The following is a 16,431-nucleotide window of genomic DNA, read 5'->3' on the forward strand; positions in this document are numbered from 1 at the left end:
TACCCACTACAGCGCTGGCTCCAGGGCCGGGCCTGGTGTCTCCACTTGGGTCTTGTCTTCCCCAGTGTGTCCTCACCTGGAAATCCCTCGGGTCTGAGCTTGGCTTGGGAGCCAGTGGTGGTAGGCTTGGGAGCAATTCAGTCACTTACGCGAATGTTGGGAGGTCTTGGACATCGGCTGTGGGACCGATGGAAAGCCTGTGTCTTTCTCAGTCAGTCCTGGGACAGCCCCAGTGGCTCCAGACACACCCATGGGGATCTGAGCTACAGACTGGGGTGAGACCTCGAACACAGATGTCTCGTCCAGCCCTGCGGCCACCACCATGGCCTTGCGGTGCTTGTTCTCAAGTGCTTGAAGAGCACGAGCAGCCCTTGTGCCCCAGGAAAGCAGGAATGGGGAACATCCCAGCTGGACACGGACCCGCACCATGTCCCACTCTGCTCCCAGCAACCTCCACCTCTCGCCTCCCGCTCCACCACACCAGGCTGCTCTCCATCCTCTGGGATGGGACCTATGAGAAAGCTCTTGACTAGAGGGTGCTGGTATGTCCAAGGTGAAGTCTTCCCTGTAGTTCCCCAGCCCAGCTGCAGGTCCGTCCCAAAATCCCCCACGGGACTTGCCACTTCTCCCACCCACAATACAATCAGACAAACCACACAGTCGGGTTTTTAAAATGGGGCCTTTCTCCATTTTATTTGCCCAATAAAAATCCTTCACAGTCAGGTAGAGATAGGAGAGAGAGATACGTATACATATAGATCTTCATATATATTTATATATATACATACCTCTGTACAGATATTTATATATTCACCGTAGAAAATCGCAAAGGCAGTAGCTCTTCACATCTTGATAACCCAATGGAAACATACAACAGACTAGCAGTAGATTGGGAAGTGTGGTATAGTTTTAACGAGAGTTTCCAAAACGGATACACCTTTGCTGTACAAAAATCCCAGAATGCTGCGTTTTATCTCTTTCTTTTTCAACCCCTTGTCTTTAAATACACTGACCAGAGGCAAGGTCAAGACAATGGTGTTTGGAAGTGACCGGTGGACAGGAGAGACACCCAACTTTATGGAGTTATTTTTTAAATATTTTATTTTTTAAGTGTGTACATATATATATATATATAATTTTTTAAATTTTTTTTTAAATTTTTTTTTTGCAAAGTCTCATTAAACGCAGTTCAGAGAACCAGCAACAGTCAACGCAGAAACAAAACAGTAACGGAGTCGAGTTCAGAACACTTCTGGTTTGAATTCACAGTAAGAGCAGAGAGAGACCGAGGCGTCAAGAAACAAACAAGAGGAAAGAAAGCACAAGGCTGGGATTGAATTTACAGTCGGGTAGGTCCAAAACGTTGGACAAAGGGTCTAATGCAGAGGTCCTACACACAGACACGGCCTGCAGCTCACCCAGCAGTGGAACGGCAGCAGAGAGCTCTGGTCGCTCCTCCGCGGGGCTTTTATTGCTGGTGAAATCAGACAGCAGGCTTGCTTGGGGGTGCCGGCTGGCCCAACCTGACGTTCTCCCATCAGGGAGCTGGGTTTTGGGGGGATACCTATTGATCTGCTGGAGAACAGACGCAGAAGACAGGCGACGAAGCAACGTGCATCGATTTAGGATGAGGAAACCCTCACAAGCGTACTGCCCGGTGCAAGGCAAAGACCAAGAGGGATTCCTCTCGGCTCACAGCGTTTACCAGGTCCGAGTGAGTGCAAACGAAGACACCTTGGAGGAGCTCCAGCCCTGGGCTGGGGTCTGCGGGGACACCGCTGCGTGGAAAGGGACTGCATAGACACATTGGCCGGTTGTGCAGCATTTTTTTACACCGGTGGTGGAACACTTCTGCACCGGTGGTGGAGCACTGCCTGCGCACGTTTTGCTCTCTTCAGCCACTGGAATGGAACCCATGTGCCACTGATGCAGCAAAGGGGACCTTCTCCTCTGAGAGAGCTCCTAGGACAGCCTGGCTCTTCAGGAATGGCAGAGCCAGCACCATGGTCTCCCACTAGTGTCTGGCTGTCACGGAACGTGACTCTGTGAGCTCAGATGCCCCAGGGGACCCAGTGGCTCCCATGTGGGTGAGCTAATGGAGAAGACCTGCTGCAGGGTCCCAGTAAGAGTCATGGGATGGGCACCAGAGGGGGATGGACCACACCTCCTGGGGACCCAGACTGGATATGGACAGCTTTGGGCTCTCTGGATGAATGGGAACCACCAAGCTCAAACCATTGGTGATTATTTGAAGCCATACTGGACCTTGCATCCCTTTCCGAAGGAGGAGAGCCCAGGACTGGAGCTATGAAGGTATTCAAGGGGAAATTGGCTTGCCTGCAGTTATCAGAGTTGGGAATAGTCCCTTTTGAATCACTCTAGAAAAACCTATTGCTTTGTGACAGAAAGCAGAGACTTTCTGTCTGAGAAAACAGATCTGTAAAAGAGCCGTGAAAACACAACCCTGCGTTGTCAGAGCTTGTCCCACGCTCCAGACCTGACCTGATCCCCTTCATTGGGAGAACCAGGGAGGAGGCTTATCCTGAAAATGGAGAAGCCCATTTCTGGTCTTGCCGGCAGTTGCACTGCCAGCATGGAACATCCTATTGGGAAGCCAACATCTGCAAACAGCTGGATGTGATCCCAACCACTCGATACACTGGGGACCAAGTGGCATGGGTGCTGCATGCCCCTACAGACCAGAGATACTCATACACCCCTCACACCCCTGTCTTTTCAGAGGGTGGAAGGACCAGGGAAGCCCCAGAGCTGGCTGGGTGTGGTGGTGCGATGGTGTGAAGCCCCATGCAATGATCTCAAGTAATTGAATGTTCTTCAGCAAGAAGCAAGACTGTTCTTGGAGGTAAAGCAGTGCCGATCTAGCTGTTGCAGGAATGACGGAGAGAAAAAGTGAGGATCAGTAGTCTAGAAAGCTCCTCTGAGGGCAGGGTCGGGACATGCCACTCTCAGCGGGGGCTTTGGGCTTCAGCTCTGGCTCGTTGAGACGTATTTGGGAGAGTTCTGGGAGAGACATTGACTGCTCCTGGGATGACAGGGATGGTGATGATCTAAAAGGAGAGTCTGGAGAGCTGGGGCAGAGGAATAGGAGGGCACAGGCAACATGATGAGAAGATCCTCAGCAAAGGGTCTTGATGAAAAGTAACTCTATAAAGTGGCTTTCAAGGCTTAGGCTGAAGGGTTCCATTAAAATAATGGCAAGTTGGACCTGCTCCCATCCAGGACAGAAGTGAGGGCTGTTACTGCATGTCAGCAGGCTTTCGTGGTTTTAGCAGGAATGGAGTGTAGAAGGCTTAGCACAGCTGGGGAGCAGAGGCACGGTAAAGAGGCACGTGCCCAAGGTGCAGACCCACCTGAGCACCCATCCACAGGAGCACTGTGGGTGGAGGAGCACACCGTGCTCCACTTGCCAAGGCTGGGACCAGGATCAGGAGCCTTCATGGAGCTTAGGTGGGCAGAGATGCCTTCAGCACCCCAAGCAGGAGAAGCAAAGACCACGGTGCCCTCACCTCGGAAGGTGGTACCCTGGTAAGGAAGGTGCTGAGGACGCCCTGGGGTGAGCTGGAGAGAGGACACCAAGGGGGCAGCCAGCAGGACCACAGCTCTCAGGATACACATTTTCCTGGGCAATTCACACTGAGCCAGAACAAGGCTTTGACTGGACCCTGTAGCAACGTCTGCTGCTAAACTAGAGGAGACCTGTCACACTGAAGACAAATGTAATGGCTTGGCATGCATCCTCTCTTCTCCCCAAGAAAAAAGGGGAATTGCATCCATCCTGCCTCCTGGGAACAGACCCTGGTCCACGCTCTCCCTGGGCAATGTGTGGAGCTAGCTGGCACAGCCATGGAGGATACTGGTGTAACCAACTGGGGACGAACAGCTCACCCAGGAACTCCTTTCTATCCTGTCCTATCTAGCACAGGAAGGGCCCCTCGTGGACCTGCAAACATTCCCAGGTGGGACACAGGGAAATCCAAGCCCTCTGCTGTCCCCTGCCAGCTCTCGTTCCCCTTTTCCAGCTCACACCAGCCTAATCCCTCCCCGGGAAAGCCCGGAGGCAGCTCCCAGCATGCAGCCCAACACCCTCCAGAGATCTTTGGTCATGTTGCTCATGGGCTTGCTGTCTTGAGCAAGCTATAAAGTGCCACTGCAAGGGGCAGGAGTGCGGTGGGTTGGTCCTTTCCATGGGCAGAACTCATGGGCAGCAGGGCTCAAGGGGGGACACGGCTGGGAGCCACTGTCTGCAAGGGGTTTTGGTGTGACATGAGGATGGGCAGAGGGGACTTCAACCTTAACCAGGGGACAATTGCAAATCCTGGCTCAGGATGACAGCAAGCATCAAAGCAGGACAGAGTGACACCAGGCTGTTCTGTCAGAGCCAATCCCAAGTGGATTGCCTTCCTGGGAGGTGCTGAGCCCCCCCCCATTTCCACTGCAGCCAGCAAAAGCTCAGGGGGTGCTGAGCACCCTCCGTGTAGAGCTCAGCAGTCAAATGCAGTATTGGCTGCTACTGTCAGTCCCGCTCAGCAATATAGAAGCCACAGAGCTTTCTTGTCTCTTCATTTAATCATTGTATATACAGAGCTGGGCTGTTATTTACATCCAAGTACACTTGTCTCCGCATAACGTAGCAGCATAAGAGCAACAATTCGATTCCTATCTTGAGTGCGGAAACCCCGACGTGATCTCCCTCCGGCACGATGCCAGTGACAGCAGGAACAGTGCAGCTGGCTGCCACGAGACGGTGGCAGAAGCTAAGTGGGACTGTGTGAAGCACAACAACATGCAATGGTTGTGGTGTTCACCCTCAGGGTGAGACAGGAGTGCTGGCTACGTGAAGGGAACTAGCTCAGCTGGGTTGGCATCTTATAGCAACAGCAACCAACCTTGAAATGATGGTGGAACAAAGCAGCCCAACTCACAGCAGGTGGTCAGAGGGGCTGCTTAGACCTACCCTGGCAGGATAGCCTGCTTAGTCCAAATCCTTATGGATGGAAATTGCTGGAGCTGATCAGTGTCCTCTATTTGCTCGTATAATGGCCACGTGGATATGCCTGGAGCATGACTCAGTTGCCTGCACGTGGGTGATGTGCCACTAGAGGTGCCGCAGGTCTTCCCACCACTGGCCTGGCTCTCCCATAGGTCTTGGATCATATTGGCCAGCCCCATGTATCGGGTATCCCAGAGCTTCTCTAATGTCTCTGGACCCCAGGTGTGGGCAACTGACCTGAGACCCTCATGACCACGGCATTTTGCCAATGGCAAGTTAGAGATGACTTGTAGTTTCAGGAGAGACACTAACCATGTGCAGGATTTTGAGGGCAGTACTTGGAGAATTACACGTCAGCCAGTACGTTACACTGAATCCTATCAGCTCTACAGCTGGCTGAGCAAAGGCGGAGGGGACAGCTGGGTTATGATCAAACGCAAACTCTGTGTTGCGTTTCATGGGGCAGAAACATTTTATCAGCCCTGCCTGAGCCTCCAAGAGGCAAGATGTCAGCCTTGGCCATTCACTGGATGTGTCATCAAAATGCCAGTCTGGCACCCCTTGGCTATCTTAGTCCAACGCTAAGACCCCAGGGCCTCAACGCAGACCTAGCTTATGATGGGAGACTTTATCCAGTCAGTGGGTAAAAGTGTTAAGTTCTGGAAAGAGCTAGGTGAGCTCCCATCTGGGCCAGATCTGAGCACAAACAACAGCAACACAGGTGTCCCATCATCATTTTGCTCCATCTCTGCTGAGCAAAGGGCAGTCACCTGCAAGAGAGATGGGTCACCACCATGTGGCCACACAGTGCAAGCACATGGGAGAGGACGTGATGGGGAGCAGTGCATCCAGTTGTGGGGAGGACTCCTGAAGAACAGGAATCCTTCATGGCAGTTTGGCTGGGGCACTTGCCAAAAACATTTGGGTTTTACGTCACCATGGCATAGGGGGGTGGTTTCTGGAGGACATCTGAGTTCTTGGGGGATGCTGGGCAAATCCCAAGAGAGGGAGAACCACCAGCAGCAGCACAGCATCTTAACAGGCATCTGCAAAGTTCTCTGTCATCCAGGTAATGGCCTCAATTGAAGTTGCTCAGATCTGGAGCGCAACTCTTGATCAAAGTGATGCAGCGAAGAAGGCGAAACAAGTGTACCTTTCCTTCTCCAAGGTGAAAAATTCTCCTTGCCACTCCTGCTCCATACCAAGGAGCTCTGCAGTCCCTGATGGATGCACTGTGAGGCCATTGAGTCCCTGGGCAGTCCAGCACCCTCCAGCAGTCAGACAAACCCCTATGCCTCCAGGTTTCACTGGGTCCTTCAAGACACACTCATTCCTGGCACCACTGCAAAAAAGATCTAGGAAAAAGATGACGGAGCAAACCTGGTACTCCGGAGGGCTTGACTGACTGCTGCTGGCTGGATCTAGGTATGTGGGGAGGCCAGACAAGCCCCTGCTTCTCCTGCCTGTGGATTAGCAAGGAGGTCTGGTGAGAAGGTGTCCCACAGGCTGATGCCGGTGTCCATTCCTCTTGAGTGTTGACACAGTGGGAAATTGCGGTGTACACCTCCGCAACAGCAGATCCTTGAAACTCAATCACTCTGGGTGTTCTTGAGCCACCAACTGAAAGGCTGGTTTCTGTGATGGTTAGTGGGAAACCAACCTGAACATCAGTGAGGCCAGGAGGAGCGAAGGTGGAAATGACCCTCCAGGTTATTGGACCCATCTTGTGGTGAGGACACTTGCTGTTGGATTCGCTTGTCACATGGTGGCCTCAAAACCACCATATGACCATCTGAGTCTAAGCCTCTTGCCATTTCTCTATGCTTTGCCCTTTTGCCCAAGGGCTGCAAAGCCCTTCAGAAGCACAGATGCCTCACAATTGCTTTGGGAAGGAGTGGGTTGTGGGTTTATCTGATGTGAAAAGAGAAGCACAGAAAGCCAAGATGACACAGGACACCAGATCTCCAACCCCTGACATTGTGGGATGTTTGGCTCCATCTCGAAGGCCCAGTGTATGAAATGGAGGAAGCTCTAGGGTTTGCCTGGCCAAGTGTAAGTTTGTGCAGTGCATGTGGGTGTCTCCCTTGGCATGGCAAAGTCTGCTGCTAGGTGGCACCGGCAGGCAGCTGCGCTCCTGCCTCAGTGGTGTGCACAGGCTGATGTGCAAGAGCACTGGAGCACCTGCAGGATTCGTAGTGGGACTCTTCTCCACACCCTTCAGGGGTCAGACCTAACCTAGTCCCCCTTTCTATGGCTGGTCCTGGGAGAGGGGCTTAGCCTGAGCTGCCCTGGTGTTTTCCAGACTGACGGGTTGTGTCTTCCTCCAGCTCCAAAGGCACAGGCAGAAGCAGTGGGAAAAGACATGTACCATCAACTGGGACCTTGAAATGCTCCGGTCTCATCGCACATCTCCATTTTCTGGGGCTCCAGGGATCGCTGCCAGTCACCAACAGTTCCTGCCCAGTAATACTGTCTGTTGACCTTGGCTGGAGGCTGGTGGGACTAACTGAAGTCTCCTCTCTCCTCATCTTTTTTGCTCAGTCTGGAGCTCACCACAACATCTGTTCCCAACTTGAAGGTCAGACCTGGTGATGGAGAGGGGGAGCTTTTGGGGAAGGGAACGTGGAAAATTTGTAGCTTCAGGGCTTTTGTTTGGAAGGTCTTCAGCCCCTCAACATCCTGAGGTTCTTCCTTGCTATGCACATGAAATGTGATCTGGCCAAACTCTCCCTGGAGTCACCTCACAGACATTCCAAGACGTCCCGGTGCTAATTCTAGCTTTGTTATTCTAGCTGCTCTCTAGGACAAGGAGCTGAAATTCCCACTTGCGTTGATCCTTTGGCCCCTGCCCAGTCAGTGCAGACTCCACTTTGCAACATTTTTTTTTTCTCTTTACTGTGAATCATGGTTAAAAAGTGTTCATGAAAGGGAGAATCAAACCCATTTTGCCCACCTTTTCAAGCTGAATGCTGGTTTTTGATGCCTGCACCATTCTCAGTGATGTGCACATAGGATTTGGTTATTATTCTGCCAGGGCATAAGCACTTGCGTGATCTTAAGTATTTTCCCTTCTTATGACTGCTTTCATGCTCAGAGTTAGTAGCTGAATATTTTCGTAAGCTAGGCCTGCGTTATCTCTGTCCCTGGAATATGTGGTGCCACGTGGGATTGCTGTGGGTGCTGTTTGAAATGGCTGTACTGAAGGCTAACGCTCACCCCGCTGCAATTTAGCAGTAATGCTGATGTGTGCTCACTGCAACTCCTGAGTGAGGCTCGGATGCCATTTTTTAAGTAGACCCTGGACCAAGAGAGCGCACCAAAGCATCACTGGTTTGGGAATGGGGTAGCACAATTGCTCATTGTTGGGGCAAATTGCTAAAGCTTCAGTTTGCATAAACATCCCGCAGGTTTGGAGGCTTCCCCAAACCTTGATTCCATTGACTTTGGGAAGTAAGAGGGCTCTTGGGAAGGCAAACTAGCTTGGATTTCCAAGTTTTTTTCTTGCTGTAGCCAGCTTGAGTATATGGTAAGAATAGGGGGACCGAGGTGGAGGTGGGAGGGTGTTTCTGCTCCCAGGTTGGTCACAACCCAGGAGAGAAATGGAACTGCAGAAGGAAACCACAATGAAATGAAAACGCAGCATATGTTAAGCTCTGCTGAGCCTCCAAAGGGGCTCCTGCTGGGCAATCATTCCTTGTTGGCTTATGTTACCAGAACAGGCTCATCCTGCTCCTCAGGGATGTCTTAACCTCTTGCAACCGTGGTAGCCGTGGGCTGGCAAGAGGGAGTCATCTGGTAGAGATATGTCTGGTTTCACTGAAGTCAGTGGCCAACCTCCCACTGACTTCACTAAGACCACCGTCTAGACAGGATACTTGATGCAGAACAGTGAGTTTGCTCATGATCCCGAGAGCTTTGCTCCATTAGCCAATGTGGCTAAAAATGCCCTGAAAAAACCTGCCACTTTGAACTGTTTTGCTGCACGTAAATGCTTCAAAAACCAAAGAAACCAAATACAACCCTCCAAAACAACCAACCGAAGAGGGATGAATTGTAGGAGAGGGGATGGCAGCCTCTAGCAAAGTAACAGTCACGGCAGATTACAAAAGAGCCAATTGACCCTCACCAGCTGTACTAGGAAAAAAAACAAAAGAGATGTCGCATTATCGATAGAAAAACAACGCACATCCACAGTTATTTTACCTACAGAGCACAGAAGTATAGAGTAAGGGTGATGGAGCTTGGTGCGAGCAGACTCATGCCGCTCCCACGGTAGCGTATTATCCTTCGGAAGATCACTGGCTTGAGTAGGTAGTACATGCACAGCAATAAAAAAATTACGTTGTATTGTCTTGGTCCCACCTCAGATCTCGGTGGACTCTATTCGCTCGAGTCTGGAGGGAGTCCATGTTTTTTTCTCCTCGGTGTGCGGGGGACTGGTTGCCTTCGTGTTCATTTCATTCACCTTGTGCTCCAGGAGCTGGTTCTTCTGGTACATCTCCACATAGTTCAGTTGCAGCTGCTTCTGGTACTTGATGACTTTCTCCTTCTCTTCTTGCCATGTGCGCCGCTCCTCCTCGAAGTCCATCACCTGCTGCTCCCGCTGCTGCCGCTCCAACTTCAGCTCCGTCTGGAGCCGCTCCACCTCCTTCCGCAGTGTGTTGACGCTGTCCTCGCTCTGCCGCTGCATCTTGGCTTCGTCGCTCTCGCAGGCCAGCGGGTCCCGCAGCTTCTCACCGAGCTCCCCACCAAAAGGTCCTGGAGGTCCCATGCTGGCAAGTGTCCGCTTCAGGCCGGAGACCTCCAGCTCACAGTGGTTCAGTTTTTCCCTCAGCACCTGGACCTCACTCATCTTCCGCTGCAGCTCACTCTCACAAATCTCCAGGTTGACACTCTTGGAGCTGTAGGAGTCCTTCAGGGTGAGGATCTGCTCCTCCTTCTCCCGTAGGAAGTTCTTACCTTCCTTGAGCTGCGTCCGCAGTCCCACAATCTCGTTCAGCTTCTGGGAGACATCTGCTTGGGAGTCCTTCAGCTGCTGTTTGAGCAGGGAGATCTCACCTGCCTTCTGGCACACCTATGGGGAGAGCATCCGTGAGGCAGGAGGAAGGCAGCGAGGAGCCACCGCCACTGCTTGTCCCCTGAGGCTCAGGTAACGGAGGGGACAGCCAGCGATGCTGCTCAAGGACTGAGTTCAGCCTTCACCAGGACCCAGACCATGCCAAAGACCTAAAAGTTGTCCCCACATTTGTGGGGGAGATTTGGTGTTTCTTCCTGGCTCTCAGGGACCTGGTGCTGTTTGTAGCTGGAGCTGACCAAACAGTTAAGCTAAGTGGTGTGGTCCTCACCAGTGGTGAGCAGGCACCGATGCTTCCATGCCTTCATCTTACTCACCTAACCATAAGCCTGTGGTGCCTGACCTCAAACCCTCTGAACTCAGCAGGAGTTTTCCCGCTGACCTCAATGGGATCTGGACCTTCAACAAGCCTGAAACAGAAACATCTCAGACCCAGAGACCACCCGGGCTCTCCCTGAGCACTGGTAGTGTAGGACAGGACACAGAGACAATAGATGTTACTTACTTGTCCTATGACTCTTTTCTCCCCGAAGACTCCTAAAGAACCCAGCTGACTAAATTTTAGGGTTCACTTCACTGGGGACAGTGCAGGGACTGGTAGCTATTTAATTCTTTTGGGGCAGGGCATGAAGAGTGGCAGCCCCTCTGCCAAAGATCAAGGAGAGAGCTGCAACCCACCCTTGCTGAAATGGGACTACCATGCACTGTCCTTGGGCACTGGACTGTCAGGTTTCATCCTGACCGGCTCAAGTCTCACCCATGTGGTAGGGTACACAAGCCCAGTGGAAATACCCTTGCTCCAATGTGTATTTGCATTACGTAGGTGTCACCATTCAATATGACACTCCTCTGCACCTGTGTAGTCCACCAAAGGTGACAGTTGCATGAATAGTTGTAGGTATTGGAAGTGAATAATAAAAATGACCAAACCCTCATTTTCCCATGAACTCCAGGGTTTTCAGGGCTCTGCGCTGGCAGATCTGATCTGTCTACTGTGGATGACTGCAGAGACAAACAGTCCCTACCTATGCTGGCAGGAATCTAGGCTGGGGAATAGCACCAAGGAACCATCAGTGATCAGAGAGGGTAGGCATAATTAAAAATAGGCTTGGTAGCCACCTCCAGACCAGGGTGTCCCATCCTCCTGAAGCTCCTGTCTGTTGTCATGCATGAAGTGCTTGGCCTTTCCCCCCTCCTGCAGTGCTTGCAAGGTCCCTTGCTGCTCCGGTCCAGTTGGGTCAATGTTCCTCAGACAAACTCTCCTCTCCATTGCCTTCATTGCAACCTCCACCTTTCTGTGCTATAGAGGGCTTGCCTGGTGCAAAATGTTGAGCAAGACCTTGAAGCTCAGCTACTGGGACAGTCTGGTGCTTACTACAAATGGCTAAAGAGCTAGGAGACGTACCCAGAGTCTCCTGCTGCTGCCTACTGGTAGCAACCTTCCCTGGAGCTGACAGCCATGGTGGTTCCCCATGCAGACCTAACTCTGTGACTACCCACATCCACACCAGCACTTGCCTGCAGGAGATGCAGAACTGTGTCATGCTGGTTTAGGTGTAGTTAAAGTGGCATAGTTACTGCCTAGCTAGAAAAACTGCACAATTTACTGAAAGTGCTCTCCGTGGGCTAGCTCTTCCCAAAAGGCAGAGAAATACATGATAAGGAACAGCTTGGATAGGAATCAACTTACAGGTTAAAACACTTAAATTTTGGCCTCTACTTGGGTGCTGTGGAGATCTAGGCAATACAGTCCATGGAGCCTGGAGAGCAAGCCAATGAGTGTAGGTGTCTACAAATTTTAGGAGTCTTGATCCACAAGTTGAGTCCCTGTCTTTACATCGGTATCACTGGGTTAGCTGTTGCAGAGAGAGCTATAGCAGTGAAGCAAATAATCAAAAGCCCATCTGCAGTTTTGCTGGTGCAAAATCGGGGAACTTTCCAAACCTAACTTCTTGGAAGAAACAAAAGACCTGGGCAGAGCAGCTGGCCGAAGGAGGCATCATGCGGCACAATGCAGCCTGCTTGTTCTGGGATGTAACTTGCAGAGATTTTACAGCAAGCCTCTAATAAGCTCTGCTGAACATCTGCAAATAGCACATTTCAGAGCCTAATTAATCCCAGCTTCATTGACTTTCCATCAGGATTAGCAGAATAGGGTCTTCTTGATTCTAGAGCTACATGTTGCCTCTGCACTCTTAATAAATTTAAAGTTTCTAGCCAGTCCATGGAAGGATTAAAATTCTTCACATGATCAAGCTGAAAAAAAAAATGTTAGTACTGGCTATACAAACAGACTTTGATAAAATGTTCTAAAAATAGAAACAGCAGAAAAATATGTAAGACTCAAAAGGAGAACTAGAAAGAGGAATTTGCCTTTCAGCCTTTTAAGAGAGATAAACTTATTAGCAACTGGAAACTGTGTTACAATGGAAAGAATGAGGTAGACTTGGCTATTGGTATCATTCTTAGCTCACTTGCTTTATATTTTAAATAAAAAAGAAAATCAAATATTTGAAAAGCAGTTTCAAGGTTTGCCCAAACACAGATGTTAGAAGAATTTAATTAAAATAGGCTTAAACTCAGTTTTGGTAGGCACAAATACCTGTATCGAAAGACCTGTATTCACTGAAACTGAATTAAAATGTCACACATTGGGAAGCCAAATTATTGACGAGCACAGGAGGTGTACACAAAAAGTTCCACTCATTTTAGTTTAAACTACAGGCTTGGGGCTCAGACAAACGAAGAGGTGACTGAATTGTCATCTCTTACCTGGAGGCCACCAACCCATATCCATTGTCTATGGGGTCCACTTAGGGCAAAGGGGAGGTACTTTGGGTTGTCAGAGCCCTCAATGAAAACCTCACTCAAGGTCTGCTACAACAAGGCTCTTACCTCCCACTTGGTCTCTTCAATCTTTGGGAGAAACTCAGCCTGCTCCTTCTTGAAAGCCACAAATTTCTTCTCCAGCTCCTCTCGTTGCTGGAGGAGTTGTCCCATATCATCTTGGAGTTTTTTTTTCTCCTGCTGGAGCTTGAAGATTTGGAGCTGCAAGGCCTGCTGAGCCCGCTGCGCCTTTTTGGAGACCTGTTGCAATTTGTTGGCATAGTTTTGCCTCAGGTCCTCCATTTCCCTCTCCCAGATCTTCTGCTTCTCCTCGAATACTTGGAAGATGGCTGCCTCGCTTTTGTCCAAGTTCCTTCGCATCTGGAGGACCTCCTGCTCCTTCTCCCACAGCCGGTCTTCCAGGTCTTGGATGATGTCGTCTGTTGAAGGCGAGTGGAAAGGCATCGTTTCATTGAGATGGTTCAGTCTGTTGAACGAAGAAGTGCTCTTGCTCGAAGACCGCCCACTGTCTGAGGTAGATATCCCGTTGTATCCCACGATGTTCTTGTCCACGTAAGTGGTACCGATGCGGTTGATGTGGCTCGTGGAGGCGCTCATTGGACCCACATGCTGGCTGTAGCCTGTCCCGTACGTGGGCAGGCTCGTTAACGAGTTACGGCCTGAATCTGAAAGGCCCCCCACTTGGTTTGTAGTCCTGTTAAGGCTGCTCTTGTCGAGTCCACTTTTCGGTGCGGACGGGCTATTGCTGTTGGCATGGTTCAAGCTCTTTCTATTCTCTGTCACTCCATTGCTCTGTGGCGGGCAGAGGTTCTGCATGGAATGGAAGTTTTTAGGAACTACTGGTTTAAAGGCTGAGGGTCTAACTAAGGGCTCATTGCTCTGCAAAAGGAAAAAGGACCACGCATCAAACATAGCAGGAAGCTTGGTAACAGCACACAAAAGAGACACATCAGCACAGGATGGGGCTGGTGGAGCTAAGACGTCTTGGCCTAGCTCCGTATTTCTCAGCCTTATTACACCCTGGACTACTTGGGATTTAACATGAGGGACCTGTGGTCACTCATAGGGCAACACTTTTTTCTTCCCTTGCCCCAGCTGAAAAAAAAAAATCTTGACTCACCCCAAATCATCGTGATTTTTCCCTAGAATACTCCTTGGGTCCTCTTAGTGGTCTTTGCAAAGAAGGAGGGCTGCCACCTGCCTACCAGACCTGATCAAAATAACTCTTTGATTTTGGCAGATTATATTTTGATGGACTTCTAGGGTTGCATTGCCCATTTTCTGAAAACTGGACTGAACCCTTGGATTAGCAGCCAGTTTGCCCCAGGAGCATCATGTTTCCCTCCTGCTGGCAGTCATCTCTCCCTTGTGTGGACATCATGCCCTGCTTTTGCTCAGACAGGAGTAGGTAGGAGCTGTGACCCCAGCCATTGCTGGCCCAAGTGCAGCGAAACCAGGCAAGGAACATGCTGAAGCTGCTCTTCATTTGAATGTTTGTGTTTTCTGTGGGCATAAGCAGTGCTGGTGGGGAGAATGGACCACAGCTGTAAAGGATTTAGAAAGGATTTTAAAACCTTGCACATTCCTCACCCCGTCAATGCACCTACAGAAACAAAATTTTCCTCAAAATGGGATTGAGTCTCCCCTATTGCAGGTTGGGCTTCAGGTGAAAATTAACCCAGAAGAAGCCACTTAGTATTAGCAAAGATGTTTTCAAAAATGCCTTCCAGGAGAAACAGAATGAGCCCTAGTGAGCAGGCAAGGTTGGAGACCAAAAACCTGGCACCTGGCATGTGGAACTAAGATGGACTACAGGGGCCAGTGGATTAACAACCCAGGAGACAAGGCCACCGAACGCTGCAGAAATAATACGGCACAAGGCAGTGTTCTCAGGACACAAATTATGGAAAATGCTGGAGCAGAGCAGCAGGCTATATAAACCACTGCTGGCTCTGGGGCTCTGCTCCTCCAGGCCTAGGAGGTGTTTGCCCCCAAAGCCAATATAAGCCACGAGGACTGGGCTTGGATGGGCGATAACACTTACAGGGGTAGTTTTCAAACCTTGTCAACTTGTCCCTCACAAGAGGCACTGGGATTTTGAACAAATGCTCATAGCTGCTTTCAAACAATCCCTTTTGGTGGCGGTGGGCTGTTGGAGATCGCCTATAAATGGCACAAAACATAGGAGTGGGACTCAGATGCTGGACCTAGTGAAATGAGAGCCAACTCCAGCTCTCTCCCCGTCAGTCAGGGAGGTAGGTACGGCATCTCACGTAGGTTGGAATAGCCAGTGACTTAAATACAGTCTTAAATGAGCTGGAAACTTAGCTGTGGAAGACTTGTGATCATGCTCTTGGGCTCCTCCAGAACTAATATTCCCCTTCGCTCAACCTTGTGAAAGTAATAAAAATTGTTATTATCTGTACATAAGAAAGATGCCATCTACATACTAAGAATTAGACTATCTGTCAGGATCGCACTGTTGCCCAAGGCTTCCTGGTCTGTGTTTTTAGAGATGTGCCACATTCATCAAGCTGCTCCAGGAGGTGGGGATTCTCACCTGGTCTAGTTTGCCGGAGATTGGCAATATCTTTGGTGGGTTACTGGGCTCTCGGTATTGGGGAGGAGGTGGCATGTTCTTCTCGTTGTTGGTGGTCACGTTCCCACAGATGTCCATCTTCACCTTCTCGCTCTTGCGCAGGTCGCCGTTGATGTAGAGGGAATTGGAGACCTTCTCCGACTTGTACGTCTTCTCCTCGCCGGAGTAGCGGTTGGAGATCTCCCGTGTGGAGTACCCGTTGCGAGACCCCTCTGTCTGCCGGCCACTGCTCTGTGTCCGGGTCCCCACGCTCTTCATGGCGAACTCTTGGTCATTGGCAACTCCGCTGCCCACGCTCCCCATGGTGCTCTGGGAGACGGGTTGGGATGGCCGGGGAGCAAAACTGTGGAAGTTCTCCGGGCTGGGGTAGGTCGGGTCACTAAGAACGGGCAGCGTCTCTAGCGTGGCCATGGCAGCGCAGAGGTGAGGTGGAGGCACAGGTCAGTGGCACTGGGAGAAGGAGGAAAAGGAAAGAACTGTTAAAGAGATGCCTTTTATCTACCTTACCCTTTGCAGATTGGCATCATGCAGAGATGAGCAAATCTCTGGGTTGGGCGATGAAAGGACAGAAGCTGTCATGTCTCAGTATATGGTATGGAGCAGACGATGGGGCTGTCCTCCTCTCCGTGACCCCCCAGTCCCCCTTGGAGGAGCAGCGTGCACTGGTCCCCCAAATCCCACTCACTGCTATGTAAAAGAGCTGGTCTTAAGCCTCTCAGTCCAAGGGTTGGGTGCTCCCAGGGGAGGGGGTTGCGTGGGATTTAGAGGGCACAGCTCTACAGCATCAGATGGACACAACCGTTTGCAGTTCCCAAGCTTGAATTATTTCTGTCACTATTCCCAGGTTTGAACAAGTTTGTGTGGCCATGGGGATGGAAGGTTTCCAGCCCTGGTCCATCT

At 50.7% G+C, this 16,431-nt stretch overlaps 1 protein-coding gene across 2 annotated transcripts; it reads right to left on the reverse strand.

Annotated features, from left to right (window-relative positions):
- Positions 1-9,374: 9,374 nt before the first annotated feature.
- On the reverse strand, positions 9,375-15,942 carry LOC104840081 (leucine zipper putative tumor suppressor 3). 2 transcript variants are annotated; one of them, XM_010580784.1, is made up of 4 exons: positions 15,493-15,942; positions 13,251-13,811; positions 12,981-13,112; positions 9,375-10,085 (listed from the first exon to the last, which is right to left on the reverse strand). In XM_010580784.1, the coding sequence occupies exons 1-4, from the start codon at positions 15,940-15,942 to the stop codon at positions 9,375-9,377; spliced, it is 1,854 nt and encodes a 617-aa protein (XP_010579086.1). The 2 variants fall into 2 exon arrangements, with proteins under 2 accessions (XP_010579086.1, XP_010579085.1); XM_010580783.1 differs by having other exon boundaries at positions 12,981-13,811.
- Positions 15,943-16,431: the final 489 nt, after the last annotated feature.

The sequence above is a fragment of the Haliaeetus leucocephalus genome, unplaced genomic scaffold, assembly GCF_000737465.1.
Source record: "Haliaeetus leucocephalus isolate CR32 unplaced genomic scaffold, Haliaeetus_leucocephalus-4.0 Scaffold741, whole genome shotgun sequence".
NCBI lineage: Eukaryota > Metazoa > Chordata > Aves > Accipitriformes > Accipitridae > Haliaeetus > Haliaeetus leucocephalus.

Bases quoted from the DNA above. Each gene is read 5' to 3' on its own strand.
- LOC104840081 (XM_010580783.1), bottom strand. From the start codon at position 15,942: ATGGCCACGCTAGAGACGCTGCCCGTTCTTAGTGACCCGACCTACCCC. The intron at 13,812-15,492 runs GTGAGAATCCCC...TTCCTTTTGCAG, and splicing joins TCTCCGGCAAACTAGACCAG to AGCAATGAGCCCTTAGTTAG. The intron at 10,086-12,980 runs GTAAGAGCCTTG...CTCTCCCCATAG, and splicing joins TTGAAGAGACCAAGTGGGAG to GTGTGCCAGAAGGCAGGTGA.